The 16,154-nt window shown below is 43.3% G+C and overlaps 1 protein-coding gene across 1 annotated transcript in view; it reads right to left on the bottom strand.

Annotated features, from left to right (window-relative positions):
• Positions 1-16,154, bottom strand: part of LOC132829509 (CMP-N-acetylneuraminate-beta-galactosamide-alpha-2,3-sialyltransferase 4-like) — a 213,870-nt gene that overhangs the window by 113,679 nt on the left and 84,037 nt on the right. Inside the window, exon 3 of the mRNA XM_060846728.1 lies at positions 13,845-13,923. Within this exon, the coding sequence (XP_060702711.1) occupies positions 13,845-13,923 (79 nt within the window). The remainder of the gene's footprint in view (positions 1-13,844; positions 13,924-16,154) is intronic.

The raw sequence follows: 16,154 nt of genomic DNA, 5'->3' as shown, positions 1-16,154 counted from the left end.
GCTCAAAGGTAGAAGACAGAGGGTGGTGGTGGAGGGTTGCTTTTCAGACTGGAGGCCTGCGGCCAGTGGAGTGCAACAAGAATCAGAGCTGAGTCCACAACTTTTCATCACTTATATAAATGATTTGGATGTGATCATAAGAGGTATAGTTAGAAAGTTTGCAGATGACACCAAAATTGGAGTGCAGTGGACAGTGAAGAAAGTTACCTCAGATTACCTCAGATTGGACCAGATGGGCCAATGGGCTGAGAAGTGACAGATGGAGTCTAATTTAGATAAATGCGAAGTGCTGCATTTTGGGAAAGCAAATCTTAGCAGGACTTATACACTTAATGGTAAGGTCCTAGAGAGTGTTGCTGAACAGAGACTTTGGAATGCAGGTTCTTTGAAAGTGGAGTCACATGCTTTCTTTTATTGGTCAGAATATTGAGTATAGGAGTAAGGAGGTCAGTTTGCGGCTATACAAGACATTAGTTAGGCCACTTTTGGAATATTGCATGCAATTCTGGTCTTCTTCCGATTGGAAGGATGTTGTGAAACTTGAAAGGGTTCAGAAAAGATTTACAAAGATGTTGCCAGGTTGGAGGATTTGAGTTATAGGGAGAGGTTGAATAGACTGGGGCTGTTTTCCCTGGACCGTCGGAGGCTGAGGGATGACCATATAGAGGTTTATAAAATCATGAGGGGCATGGATAGGATAAATAGATAAAGATTCTTCCCTGGGGTGGGGGAATCCAGAACTAGAGGGCATAGGTTTTGGGTGAGAGGGGAAAGATATAAAAGAGACCTAAGGGGCAACTTTTTCATGCAAAGGGTAGTGTGTGTATGGATTGAGCAATGCCAGAGGAAGAGATGGAGGCTAGTACAATTGCAAAATTTAAAAGGCATCTGGATAGGTCTATGAATAGGAAGGATTTGGAGGGATATGGACTGGGTGATTGGATTGGGAAATCTGGTCAACATGGACAAGTTGGACCGAAGGATCTGTCTCCGTGCTGTACATCTCTATGACTCTATAAGGTGATGACATTGAACAGATCCACTAACTAAATCATTGTGGCCGTAGTGAGGATCAGGAACATATCTGAAATCATTTGGGCAAGATGAGAATTCCAAAAATAATTCTTCCAAAAATATCATTGGAACAGCTTTAAGACCAGCCAGCAGCCAGAAGATACACAGAGCTGAACAACTGCTGTAAAACAAATGGCAGGGAGGAGGTTTGGAGACAGTCACTATCAGATAAAATAGCAAAGATGGGGGTAAAGAAAGAGCGAGAGAGAGAGAGAGCAGTCACCAGATAAAACAGTACAAGGAGAAGAGGAAAAAGTCGAAAATTTGTCTGGGAAAGCTGTGAGACAATTGATTGCTGAACAGCTGTTGGTTGCTGATAGGGCTCGTGGCTCAAAACCAGCAGTATTGAAAAACATAAATTTCTCAATGATCTTGGAGAAAGAAATAATTCATAGGCACAGGAGATGAAGCTGACTTTCGAGTAAAGTTGAAGAATTTCTACTTCCTATTATAGAATCACAGAATCCCTACAGTTCGGAAGCAGGCCATTTGACCAAACAAGTCCACAGTGCCCTCCTGCCCTATCCCTGTAACCATACATTTCCCATAACCAATATCCCTAGCCTGCACTTCCTAGGACACTATGGGACAATCCACTGAACCTGTACATCTTTGGACAAATCTCCACTTTTTGATTAATAGTAAAAGAGTTGGATTAATGTAAATTAAGGTCATTAAAGTCACAATCATATAAGTAAAAGTAACTTTAAAATATGACTGAATTTGTAGTGCATTAACCTAAGCAAGCAAAATATCTGTCCTTTGGTGTGTGGGGAGTTGTGGATGCTTTGTGACAATGATGAGCACATATGCAGGAAGTGGTTGTACAAGTTTTAACTCCTGGTATCAGAATTTAACAGTGATTAGAATTACTGAGGTCCACCTGTGTGATCGAGAACTATACAGATAACAGGAGTCCTCCAAAGTCCTGCTCATTCACAGGTTTTCTGCACTGGATGTTGGTGAGGATGATGGTTCCTTGCATGAATGCAAAAAGAGCAGGTATGTAGCATCACAGGTTCACTAGCCACACAACAGAGATGGAAGAGGAACAGAGGGATTGAATTGATTGGGTATTCTTTAGCTAGGGGAACAGACAGGCATTTTTGCAGCCATCAATATGAATCCAGTAGGGTTTGTTGCCTCCCTGATATTAAGGTCAGAGATGTCACAGAACAGTTGCAGGTTATTTTTCAGATGCGTAAATAGTCCAAGGTCATGGTTCACATTGGTATTAACAGCATGGATTGGAAGGGAGATGTGGTCCTGTTACTGCCCAGAATTTAGGGTGCTGGGTAGGAAATTAGTGAGCAGGATCTATGAAGTAGTAACCTCCAGATTACACCCAGTGCATTATACAAGACAGCACAGGAATATGAGGATAAGTCATGTGAATGGATGGCGGGAAAGATGGTGAAGCAGGCAGGGCTTTAGATTTCTAGAACACTGGGAGTGATTCTTGGAGAGATGGCAACTGCAAAAATCAGACATTTGCATCTGAACAAATGGAACAGGCCATTCTGCTGGTTGGGGAAAGCAGAAACTAAGTCAGCACAGCTGCAGGAGCCAAGAGAGCAGATTAGAAACTCTTAATCAACTGGGAGGGAGTGAGCACTGTAGATGCTGGAGACCGGAGTCAAAGAGTGTGGTGCTGGAAAAGCACAGCCGGTCAGACAGCATCCGAGGAGAAGGAGAATCAATGTTTCGGGCAAGAACCCTTCTTTAGGAATGAGCCTCATTCCTGATGAAGAGCTTATGTCCGAAACGTCGATTCTCCTGCTCCTCAGATGCTGCCTGACTGGCTGTGATTTCTCAGCACAACACCATTGATTAGAAAATATTACCAAGGTGCATAAAATTGCTCTGACAGGCAGATAGCACTTAAGTAAAGAATAGTAACTTAATAGGTGGAATTGCAGTCAAGGAGAAAGAAATGGAGTCGAAATCAGGGTTGCACTGCATGTATGTAAATGCAGGGAGTGTTAGATTAGATTCCCTACAGTATGGGAAAAACCCTTCGGCCCAACAAGTCCACACCAACCCTCTGAAGAGCAACCCACCCAGACCCATTCCCCTACATTTACCCCTGACTAATGCACCTAACACTACGGGCAATTTAGCATGGCCAATTCACCTGACCTGCACATCTTTGGACCGTGGGAGGAAACTGGAGCACCCGGAGAAACCCACGCAAACACGGGGAGAATGTGCAAACTCCGCACAGACACTTGCCCGAGACAGGGATTGAACCCAGGTCCCTGGTGCTGTGAGGCAGCAGTGCCTACCACTGAGCCACCATGCCAAGTATGATCAATTCATCGATCTTAATTAAGATTGGAGAGTAAAAGGTACAGATTATCTTGTGGGGTGATAATGTTGACCTGGTTCAAGGAAGGACAAATTTTGGTCTTCAGAAAAGATTGGAAAACAATAAAAGGAGGAGATGTGGTTGTTTCCAATGAGCAGATTCATTAGAAATCTTGAGAAAGGGGCAGCACGGTGTCTCAATGGTTAGCACTGCTGCCTGACAATATCAGGACCCAGGTTCAATTCCCGCCTCCAGTGACTATCTGTGTCGAGCTCCCCATTCTGTCTGCGTGGTGCTCCAGTTTCCTTCCACAATCCACAGATGTGCAGGCTAGGCGGATTGGCAATGCTAAATTGTCCTATAGTGTCTAGGGATGTGCAGTTGAGATGAGGAATGCAGGGATACAGGGTGAGAAAGCAAGTCTTGGTAACCATCGATAGTGACTGAGACTGAGAAGGCAGTAAAAGTAAATCAATCTACAAAAGATATCTTACAAGCACAAACATTTAATGAAAATCTAATAACATGAATAGTTGATGATTAAAAATTTTGGAAGTACGACGTTCAGATTAAGGTTGGAATAATGTTAAATAAGGGAAGTGAAAGTGAGTACCCTGCAACTTCATAAAGAATGGTGACCAAAGTGTGAGGACGATGGGAGTGACTATATGGATAACTGTTTAGTGTGTACACGGAACAGCCTGGATAGGTATGCAAATTGAGGGGAATTGAGACACACCCAGTCTGTTGGAGGGCCATGGTCCAACTTGCAGTTAAATGATGTTGGACCTTCTCCATACAGAGAGGGGTTTAAATATATTCTGATGATCATCATAGATTCCTGTTCTAAATAAGTAGAAGCATTCCCCCACTGGACGACTAAACTCTCAGCGCCACACTAATACATCAGGTATTTATAGGCGGGGGAGCTCCGTAGAAGCTTTGACTCAGACCAAGGGACACATTTTAATGCTCAGGTTATGCAACATGTAATGACCCTGTTCAGAGTAAAACAGAAATTCCACGCAGCAACTGCCAAGTGGAAGAGTAGAACGGATGAACACGGTCTATATGTATTCAACCAATCCATCAGTAGAAACCAATCCAGTTTGTGTGGGGTTAGTATGGTGACTGTGTATTATTGTACAAATAATCAAATTCTAGTGCATGTGTGGCCAGTTGTGTTCGAAGACATCTCTGTCTACAACTTAATACATTAAAGTTTGGTTCAATGATGGCATTGGAAATAAGTCAATTTGTGCTCATGTACAGTGTCCTGGAGGAAAAGAAGGACTCAGAGGAGGAAGGGTTATGGGAAGCACAGGTATTGTATAAAAGTATTCATCACAAATTGGTCCCAGTAATTCTGAACCTTTCAGTCATTCCATCAACATATCTTTATCTCACATTTACAAGGTAGTGCTGAATCAAGAGGATTACAAAAATGCAAGGAAAAAATGGAAATACAGAAGTTTGATAGGAGGTTCTGCAGGTTTTTTTTATTCATTCACAGGATGAGGGTATCACTGTCTAGGCAGCATCTATTGTCCAGACGGCAGTTAAGAGTCAACCAAATTACTGTGGGTCTCGCGTCACATGTAGGCTAGACCAGATAAGGATGGCAGCTTCCTTCCTTAAAGGACATCAGTGAACCAGATTTTTTTCTCTGACAATTGATTCATAGTCATCATTAAACTCCTAATTCCAAATTGAATTCAAATTCTGCTGTGGCAGGATTGAAAGCCAGATCCCCAGAATGTTATCCAGGCCTCTGAATTAATAATCCAGCGATAATACCATTTGATCATCACTTCCCCAGTGCAAGAGTTTCCACAGTTAACGGCTTAGACATTAGTGCTATTCGTGATCAATTAAATCAATTCCTCTCCATTTCTCTAGTTAAATGTATATGAGGTACAATGAATGATGGTATTAAACTTTGTAGTCAAGCAGGACCTATCTCAAAGAAATAAAAGGATTTTAGAAAAGGCACACAGATTAACATATAGCATGTAGTTAGGGTATGAAATTATGTTGGAGGCAGGTTCAATTTAGAATAGTGTTGGAAAAGCACAGCAGGTCAGGCAGCATCCTAGGAGCAGGAAAATCGACGTTTCAGGCAAAAGCCCTTCATCAGGCTTCATTCCTGATGAAGGGCTTTTGCCCGAAACATCAGTTTTTCTAGCCTGGATGCTGCCTGACCTGCTGTGCTTTTCCAGCACGTCGCTAATCTTGAATGTAATCTCCAGCATCTGCAATCTGCATTTTCGCCTTGCAGGTTCAATATAGACATTCCAGAGAACACTGTATGATTATTTAAATAAAATCAATGTAAAAGGTTATGATTCAAAAGCAGGAAATTTTCACTGCATTGAAATGCTCAGAGAGCCAATACAGACACGAGGAGTTGAATAACCACCTTCTGCACTACAAACAGTCTTTGATAATGTGACTTTAACAGAGTAACCTCTTAACAGAAAATGCCTGCAGAGAAATCATGAAAGACAGTTGTAAGCCAGTAAAATGTTTCCACAGCCAGTATGAGGGGAGACACATTTTTAAGGGAAAAGAAAAAAACAGTGAGATCAGTAAAAGCCCGTGAGCAGCCAAACAGATAAATCCAGCCTGCAAATGGGTGCTTACTGAATGCCCAAAGTTGAATCTAGTTGTTAAAGGAGAATACACCCAAAACTAGGGTGGGAAACGGAGCTGAGATCATTTTAACAGTTTTCACTTTCATTCAACAGTTTTAGAATCATAGGAACAAGTACGGTAGGAGCAGGAGTAGGCCATTTCGGCCTGCTCCAACCATTCAGTAATGTCAGGATGATCATTGAGATCAATCCCCTAACCCTGCCCTCCTCCTAAACCCCTTGATCTCATTAGCCACAAGAGTTATACCTACCTTCTTGAAAATACATAATGCTTTGATCTAAACTACTTTCTGTTGTAGTGGATTCTACAGTCTCATCATCCTGATTTACCCCTTAGCCTTAAACTACGACCCCTGGTTCTCGACTCTCCCACACTGATTTATTCTAAAGCAAAATTGGCAACAAGTAACTTTCGAAATAATTTTTCGAAATAATTTGTAAATCAATTACATTTCCTTGTTTTGGATGTTTTGAGCCTTAATGGAAAATTTATTTAAATCTTTATTATTTTGATGGTTTGGAGAGAAACATTTTTCAGTTATTAAGAAGGTTGATCAAGATTATTTGTTATAAATTGGTAATGGAGACAAAAGGAAGATTGCACATTTGATCATGAACTGTTGAATTTGATGCAACTATGTCTCAGATGTAAAGAAATGAGTGTGAGTGATGTCATGTCATCTTTGATACAGTCAAAACACGAATTAATCTTATTTATTGAAACAATTTTGAGAAAGCCTCTACCTGCAGATCTTCTAGAAATCTTCAGACATCTTAAGAAAAGTATTATTTTCATAAAATCCCAACAGTGTAGATAGAGGCCACTTAACTTGAACTGACCCTCCCAAGAGTATCCTACCTAGACCCGGGCCCTCAACCAAGCAGACATAGGGAAAGGTGCAGACTCCACACAGAGAGTCACCCAAGGCTGGAATTGAAACCGTGTTCCTGCTGCTACTACAATTTCTGCTGTTCAAAACGGTCTTTTTAATATAAAGTTCAGATATCCTTCACCAATATGACATCTTCATAAAAATGAATGAAAATTCTTTTGGGGTAACACAATGGCTCACGGGGTAGCATTGGTTATCGCTGAGTAAGTGTCACTTGATAGCACAGTTGATAACAACTTCAATCACTTTGGAGATGATCAAGAGCGAGCTGATGGGGTAGGAAATGATCACATTTTATTTGTCCTGCATTTGTGGACAGGACATACCGAGACAATTTTCTACATTGTTGGAGAGATGCCAGTGCCTGTGATGAAATCGAATAAATTGGGCAGGGAGCAGCTAATTCTGAGCAATATTGTCAGGGTGTTTGCAAATGTATCAGCCTTGCTTTTTAGACTGAAATGCTGAGCTCCTGCATTATTGACAATATAGATTTCTGTAGACTTTTTCCTCTGGTTAATAGTTTAGCTGTCTCCCACCATTTGCAAAATGGTAAGATTAAAAGAGTATTGGGTTTCTTTATTCTTTCCTGGACTGTGGCTAGGCTAGCATTTATTGTCCATTCCTAATTACCTTTAAGAAGTTGCTGATGAGCTGGCTTCTTGAACTGTAGTAGACCTTGCAGTATGGGTACAGCCACAGTGCCACTAGGAGTTCCAGGATGTTTATAGCAACAGTGAAGGAGGATTGACACATTTCCAAATCAACTCGGAGAACGTTTCAGAGAACACCTATGGGACACCCGCACCAACCAGCCCAAACGCCCCGTGGCTGAACATTTTAACTCCCCCTCCCACTTCACCAAGATCATGCAGGTCCTTGGCCTCCTCCATCGCCAGACCATGGCAACATGACGGCTAGAGGAAGAGCGTCTCATCTTCCACCTAGGAACCCTCCAACCACAAAGGATGAATGCAGATTTCTCCAGCTTTCTCATTTCCTCTCCCCCTACCTTATTTCAGTCCCACCCCTCAGACTCAGCACCGCCTTCTTGACCTGCAATCTTCTTCCCGACCTCTCCGCCCCACCCCTCTCCGGCCTATCACCCTCACCTTAACCTCCTTCCACCTATCGCATTCCCAACGCCCCTCCCCAAGTCCCTCCTCCCTACCTTTTATCTTAGCCTGTTTGGCACACCCTCCTCATTCCTGAAGAAGGGCTTATGCCCGAAACATCGATTCTCCTGCTCCTTGGATGCTGCCTGACCTGCTGCACTTTTCCAGCAACACATTTTTCAGCATATTTCCAAATCAGGATGATGTGTGACTTGGAGAGGAACTTGCAGGTAGTGGCGTTGGCCCTGTATATGCTGCTCCTGTGCTTCTAGGTGGTAGAGGCTGCAAATTTGAATGGTATTTTTGGAGGTCCTTGGGTGATGCTTGGGTGCATCATACAGATAATGCACTGTAGCAGTTCACCCAAGGACCTCCACAACTACCATGATATAGGTGACACACAGCCTTGCCACTCTATGTTGACGGTGAAGGGAGTGAATATTGAAGGTGGTGACTGGTCTGCTTTGTCTGGGATGGTGTCCAATTTCCTAAGGTTTGCAGAAGCGACGCCCACCCATGCAACTGGAGACTCTTCCATCACTCTCCTGATACTTTCAGGAAAATTATATAACTTTAAGTTTCATTTTATGATGTTAGAAGAGGGACACGAGGTTTAGTTTTACTTTTAGAATTGATCTTGCAAGTTCAATTTAACAAAGTCTGCATAGCTGTTTGCTTTAGACTCAGGCAAAATATTGACTGTTTCCAAGAGGGAATTCTTGGGAAACAAATGGTATGGAAAGAAAGTAAGAACAGCGTACTGAGTTGAATGATCAGCCATGATCATTATGAATGACACATCAGGAAAGGCTGAGGAGGCTACTCATGCTCCTATTTCCTACATTTCTACATTTCATTTGGTTAACGTAGAATGACATGCTTAGGCAGTTGGGCAGCATAGATCATGAGACTGACCTTGTCCACAATACAGTATAGACCCCTGTATAAGGGTTCAAATACACTCACCCGTGTACAGTTCCACATCATCACCTGATCCCAACTATTCCACTGAGGAAGGATCACCGGACCTGAAACGTGAACTCTGATTTCTCTTCACAGGTGCTGCCAGACCTGCTAAGCTTTTCCAGCTACTTCTGTTTGTATTTCTGATTTACAGCATCCACTGTTCTTTTGGTTTCTATCCCACTACTGTGTTCTGTTTGGCATCAGCAACAATTTATTTTGGTGATGTCTCTTTCCAATGGTTCAAGCTGCTTTTCTGAACAATTGCTGCAACCATTCCCACAGGTCACCAGTCAATTTGTATTTCATCATCTCTCATGTCTGCTGGAATGACTATAGTAGAGGACAGGGAGGTGGACTTCAAGCTGCCTGCTACTTGCTCATGGGGAGACTAACACCTCTCCTTATATTTCAGTTTCCATATATTCATAAGTGTCAAGGACAACACCTTACCCCATTTTTGAGGCTGACTCACAGGTTTTTTCTACAGGGTCATTTTAATGTTCTTGTTCATATGTTCCACTAATCCTGAATATTGAAGTTTGGTGGAACACATGCCATTTACTGAAAATGTGTTGCTGGAAAAGCGCAGCAGGTCAGGCAGCATCCAAGGAGCAGGAGAATCGACATTTCAGGCATGAGCCCTTCTTCAGGAATGAGGAAAGTGTGCCAAGCAGGCTAAGATAAAAGGTAGGGAGGAGGGACTTGGGGGAGGGGCGTTGGAAATGCAATAGGTGGAAGGAGGTTAAGGTGAGGGTGATAGGCCAGAGTGGGGGTGGGGGCGGAGAGGTCAGGAAGAAGATTGTAGGTTAGGAAGGCGGTGCTGAGTTCGAGGGTTGGGACTGAGACAAGGTGGGGGGAGGAGAAGTGAGGAAACTGGAGAAATCTGAGTTCATCCCTTGTGGTTGGAGGGTTCCTAGGCGGAAGATGGGGCGCTCTTCCTCCAGACGTCGTGTTGCTATGGTCTGGCGATGGAGGAGTCCAAGGACCTGCATGTCCTTGGTGGAGTGGGAGGGGGTGTTGAAGCGTTGAGCCACGGGGTGGTTGGGTTGGTTGGTCCAGGTGTCCCAGAGGTTTCTCTGAAACATTTCACAAGTAGGCGGCCTGTCTCTCCAATATAGAGGAGGCCACATCGGGTGCAGCGGATGCAGTAAATGATGTGTGTGGAGGTGCAGGTGAATTTGTGGCAGATATGGAAGGATCCCTTGGGGCCTTGGAGTGAAGTAAGGGGGGGGAGGTATGGGCACAAGTTTTGCATTTCTTGCAGCTGCAGGGGAAGGTGCCGGGAGTGGAGGTTGGGTTGGTGGGGGTGTGAACCTGACAAGGGAGTCACAGAGGGAGTGGTCTTTTCGGAATGCTGATAAGGGGAGGGCAGGGAAATATATCCCTGGTGGTGGGGTCCGTTTGGAGGTGGCGGAAATGACATTGGATGATACGATGTATATGGAGGTTGGTGGAGTGGTAGGTGAGGACCAGTGGGGTTCTGTCCTGGTGGCGATTGGAGTGGCGCGGCTCAAACGCAGAGAAGCGGGAAGTGGAGCAGATGCGGTGGAGAGCATTGTCGACCACGTCTGGGGGGAAATTGCGTTCTTTGAAGAAAGAGGCCTCTGGGTTGTTCGGTATTGGAACTGGTCCTCCTGGGAGCAGATGCGGCGGAGACGAACGAATTGGGAATATACCAATTGGGAAGAGCGCCTCATCTTCCGCCTGGGAACCCTCCAACCACAAGGGATGAACTCAGATTTCTCCAGTTTACTCATTTCCCCTCCCCCCACCTTGTCTCAGTCCCAACCCTCGAACTCAGCACCGCCTTCCTAACCTGCAATCTTCTTCCTGACCTCTCCGCGCCCACCCCCACTCCGGCCTATCACCCTCACCTTAACCTCCTTCCCCATATCGCATTTCCAACGCCCCTCCCCCAAGTCCCTCCTCCCTACCTTTTATCTTAGCCTGCTTGGCACACTTTCCTCATTCCTGAAGAAGGGCTCATGCCCGAAACGTCGGTTCTCCTGCTCCTTGGATGCTGCCTGACCTGCTGCGCTTTTCCAGCAACACATTTTCAGCTCTTTTTTTCTGTAGATAGGCCAAACAACCTTCCACGTGGGCCGCCAGGTCCAACTTCATTCCTGGCCACCATCCCACCTTCTCAATTTGTCCCCGGGTTCTCTTAGTTCCTTGATATCCTGAACCAGGGCTCCAAGGGCCAGGCTAATTGGCTTTTACTGATAACCAGGCATCATCCACTTGTCTCTCTTTAATAATGTGCCTTCCTTCACAGTGATATCACTTGCCTGCCATGGTCCTTCCAAATCCTTTCTGAATTCCTACATAGAGACATATTCACTGCCATGTTGTGAGCACTGTGCCCATACGCTCCTCACACTCCAACAGTTAATTATCCCCATTTTGTTAATATCATTCCTACTGAATCTCTAAGGGTCCCATCCTTAGATACCCTTCAATCACCAAATAACCCATGAAACCCTACAGTTTAGATTAGATGACTTACAGTGTGGAAACAGGCCCTTCGGCCCAACAAGTCCACATCAATCCTCCGAAGAGCAATCCACCTAGACCCATTCCTCTACATTTACCCCCACACCTAACACTACAGGCAATTTAGCATATCCAATTCATCTGACCTGCACATTTTTGGAATGTGGGAGGAAACCGGAACACCCGGAGGAGCCCATGCAGACACAGGGAGAATGTGCAAACTCCACACAGTTGCCTGAGGTGGGAATTGAACCCAGGTCTCTGGCGCTGTGAGGCAGCAATACTAATCACTGTGCCACCGTGCCGCCCATTGGGACAGTCATCCCCTTGAAAGGGGCAATCCCAGCACTCTCAATGAGTGGAGCCTACTAAATATCTTTCCCATTCCCCACACACACATACATGGACTTGGGGTCATCTTATCAGGTATTAGATTAGATTAGATTACTGACAGTGTGTAAGCTCCAAAGAGCAACCCACCCAGACCCATTCCCCTACACCTAACTCTATGGGCAATTTAGCATGGCCAATTCACCTAACCTGCATATCTTTAGATTGTACTAACCACTGTGCCACCCTGCCGCCTTCACACTATAGACTATCAGGCACTGGTATTCCAGATGAAGTGTATGGCTATGACACTATGATGTGTTTGGGCCATTTTCTTTAATAAAAATTCAAACAAATTGATCCTGAGTTGTGAGAACTGTATCAAAAAGTCTGCTCAGAAACTGAATCAAAGCCGATTTTTAAACGACACGCCAAAACATCCAAAAGTCATTCGGTCACGTGTGCAGTTGAGAATAGAGTGTAAACTCTGCCACAAGAAATTCAGAAAAATCTGAGTTTAGGAATTGCATGCACGTGCTATAAATGTAAATAGGAAGTTTATTTTGCAGATTGTTTAAGGTGACATAAGGGGATTTACCAGCTGAAGAAAGGGGCATCAATTGAACATGTGGAAATTACGAGCTAACAATTAGTTGCAGCTGTGCCAAGCATGAGTAAGAAACCTTGGTGTGAAGATAGCAACAAATTTTGGGTGATTGGTTTTGGTGTTTGTAAGAATATCACTGCAATAAAAACAACCATGTGAGTTTTCCTTTTTGGGTGTGTGGAATAACGTTTTGACAACTTTTTAACGAGTAAGGTTCATGTTACCTTTCTTATTCAGTAAGTAGTTTATTCTCTGTTTATAAAGTACACTTACAGACTGTTGTGGATGCGTTCAATAAAAGACCTCTATGATATTTAGTGACAGTCAAACCAGGTTTCACAGAGATCAGTATTATCATCAGCTAGCGTTATAACAGCTTGTAGACAGCAGACAGGCTTTGGGGAGACAGGACGTGAATTACTTGCTGGAGAATCCTTAGTTTCTGATCAATCCTTTCAACCCTCATATTTATATGACTGGTTATGTTTAATTTCTGGACAATGGTAGCCTGCAGGATATAATAATGAGAATTCAGCTGTTGTGTTATGGAACTGTTTAATTCTACTTTATCACATGCTGTTTTCACTGTTTTGCATTTAAGTATTGTGCATTGTAGCTTTACCAGGTTGACACTTCAGTCTTAGATATGACTGGTGCTGCCTCTATCATGCCATCCTGCACTTGTCATGGAACCATGGTTAATCCCTCAGCTAAATGGCAATGGTACAGTTGGGAAATACCACTAGCTTACAGATTATGGTTGAACATAACGTTATTGTTGTTGATGGCTCACAACATCTCATGGATATCCAATTTGAGATGCTAGACCTTTTCTAAACCCATCCTACTTAGCACCAGGGTGGGGGAGGTGTAGTGCATCACAGTATGAAGAATGGTATCCTCATTGTGACTATGGGTGAATGGCCTCTTTCTATGCCATAATGACTCATTGAGGACTCACTAATGACTCATTAAGGATGCCTTGTACTGGTTAACAAGCTGTCTTTTGGATGGGAAGTAAATCCTTTTTAGGCTATATAAGAAAACCTGGCAGTAGTTTCAAGAAGCACAATGCAGTTCTCTCTGGTGTTCCTCAACGTAAACATGGACTACCTAGTTGTTTGCAGAAACTAAGCTGACTGTGGCATCTCTCCTAATACAATAACGAGTTCAATTGAAAAGGAAATGTCTTTGGCTGTGCAGCATTTTCAGGTATCCTGATGTTATGATAGACCCAGTATAAATATAGATATAAATATAAATGTAAATATATGTTTTGTTTTTGCTTTTCCACAGCCATGTTACATCAGGTACCTCTTCCCATTTGTAAAACAGCAGCAGGCTTCACATTAAAGTTTCAATGTTTAAACAAACTAATAGAACACAAAGATGCTGAGCGCCTACTTCCTCTGAACTTCATCCTTATTGGCTTGCCAAGTAACAGTGACACTTCTTGGACTTAAAGCTTTGCTGAAGATTTCACCTGTAATGAGATGAAAGAAGATTTTCAGTTTTAAATTTAGCTTATCTTAGAAATATGACTTCACGAGTCAAAGATGATAGAGTAATAGGGTTATTCACTGAACAAGAGGAGACAATGCAGCTCATTGCCTCCACGCAGACTCTCCACAGAGAAACCTAACCAATTCTTTTTTGGTCCTGCATCCTTGCTGGTTTTATTCGCTAAGTTTCTTTTAAAATCATTGTCTCTGCTTTCACGACCATCACAGGCAATAGGTTCCAGGTCATTACCACTTGCTGCAAAGGAAAGCTGCTCTTCAGGTTAATTCTTCCTCACTTGCCCAAAATCTTAAAACTATGCTTGTTAATCTTTGTGGCATTGGTTAATAGGAACATTCTTTCCTTGCTTATGTTATCCAAACTGTATTAACCTTAGACCCAATTAGAAAACCTCCCCTCAATCTCCTATGCACCAATGAGAACATCAGCTGGTTTCCCACATTATCTATTAGAAGGGTTATAGATTTTTCGGCGTAGACTTAATTCTTCTTGTTATTTGTTTATGCATTGTAACCACTGCTGGGCAGACCATTATTTATTGCCCATCTGCAATTGCCATCAGGTGGTGGCAAACTGTCTTCTTGAACAATGGCATGCCATCTGATGTTACCCACAATGCTGTTAGGCAGGGTGTTTCAGAATTTTGACGCAGCGAAGGTGAAGAACCATGTGGTGTTCACATTCACCTGCTGTTCATGCCTGCTAATGCCTGGCAGATGTCATGGGTTGAAAAATGTGTTGCTGGAAAAGCGCAGGCAGCATCCAAGGAGCAGGAGAATCAATGTTTCAGGCAAAAGCCCTTCTTCAGGATGTCATGGGTTTCAAAGTTGCTGTGCATCCATGGTGGAGTGAGTGAATGTTGAATGTATGGATGCTAATCACATGGGATATCCTGATGGTGTCAAGTTTCTTTCGTGTTGTTGGATTTGCATTCATCCAGGCAAGTAAGTATTATTCGTTCACACTCCTGACTCAAGCTTTGTAGATGGTGGACATGGTTTCAGGAGATAGGAGATGACTTAGTCACCACTGGAATCTGAGCTTCTGACTTGTCTTGCAGTTGTTTTAGTTTTATGGTTAGTCTAATTCCATGTCTGGTCAATAATAAACCCCCAAAGGATGTTGATAGTGAGGTTTTCAGTCATGGTTAGATTCTCCTTGCTGGAGATAGTCATTTCCTCACACTTGAATGATGTGAATGTCACCCACCACATACCAGAATAAGCCTGGATATCATCCAGGTCTTGCTGCATGTGGACACAAACAGCTTCAGTATCTCATAGGTCACAAATGATGCTGAACATTATACAATCATATGTGAACATTGCCAATTTTGACCACATGCTGAAGGGAAGACCATGACTAAAACTTGGCTAGAATACTATGTGGCTGGATGGTCCACTCAAAATGATGGATTTATGAAAATGGACAATAAATGAGGTATGCTGGGAACTTGAGACAAGCCTTGACCAAAGTGACTGTGGTAATAAACCATCCTGTAGTATCCTGACAGGCTGAAGCTATAGTCAGACAGTCTGTAACTGACCCAGCAGCAGCAGACAATTCAATATACCACCCTGAATGTTATTCCCGGGATAATCGGAAACATTGAGTGGCTTGCCAGACATGGGGCACCTCACACCCTTATTTAGAGGAAGTTACCTGACCTATGTGCACCTAACACCTCCAGGAATGGATGCTCAAGGACCACCGAGCCATCAACATGTCACCACCTGGTTGGATCCAATTGATCAGGATGATCGAGCCCTGATCGATCTATTGGAGGACACTAAAGACCCTCCCAAAAGGGCTGGAACAGCCGTTAAGTATAAGAATCACCAGAACACCACCCTCAGGAACCATAACTCGAGACCAACCACCGTGAAGCGCAGACACCCCTGGGACCACCGGGAAAAGGCAAGCAGATGGTCATCATCATGTGAATCAAGGCCAAGATCTAGTGTGGTGGGATATGATCATCTATAGTGAAGTTAAAGCACAACGTAGCTGATTAGGTTTATAGAGTAAATTGTTAGTTCATAGTGTATTTTGTTGTTATAGTATTAATTGTGTTAAATGAATAAATATTATCATTTATTATTATTGAGTCGACTCACAGTTTCTTTGTTTGATAGAAGAGTTAATTATACCATGTGACAGATGTGTGACACTGTGTGACAGGTGCAACAAATT

The sequence above is a fragment of the Hemiscyllium ocellatum genome, chromosome 29 (assembly GCF_020745735.1).
Source record: "Hemiscyllium ocellatum isolate sHemOce1 chromosome 29, sHemOce1.pat.X.cur, whole genome shotgun sequence".
NCBI lineage: Eukaryota > Metazoa > Chordata > Chondrichthyes > Orectolobiformes > Hemiscylliidae > Hemiscyllium > Hemiscyllium ocellatum.
The sequence above is the reverse complement of the archived record's forward strand: the minus strand, read 5'-3'. Positions and strand labels throughout refer to the sequence as shown.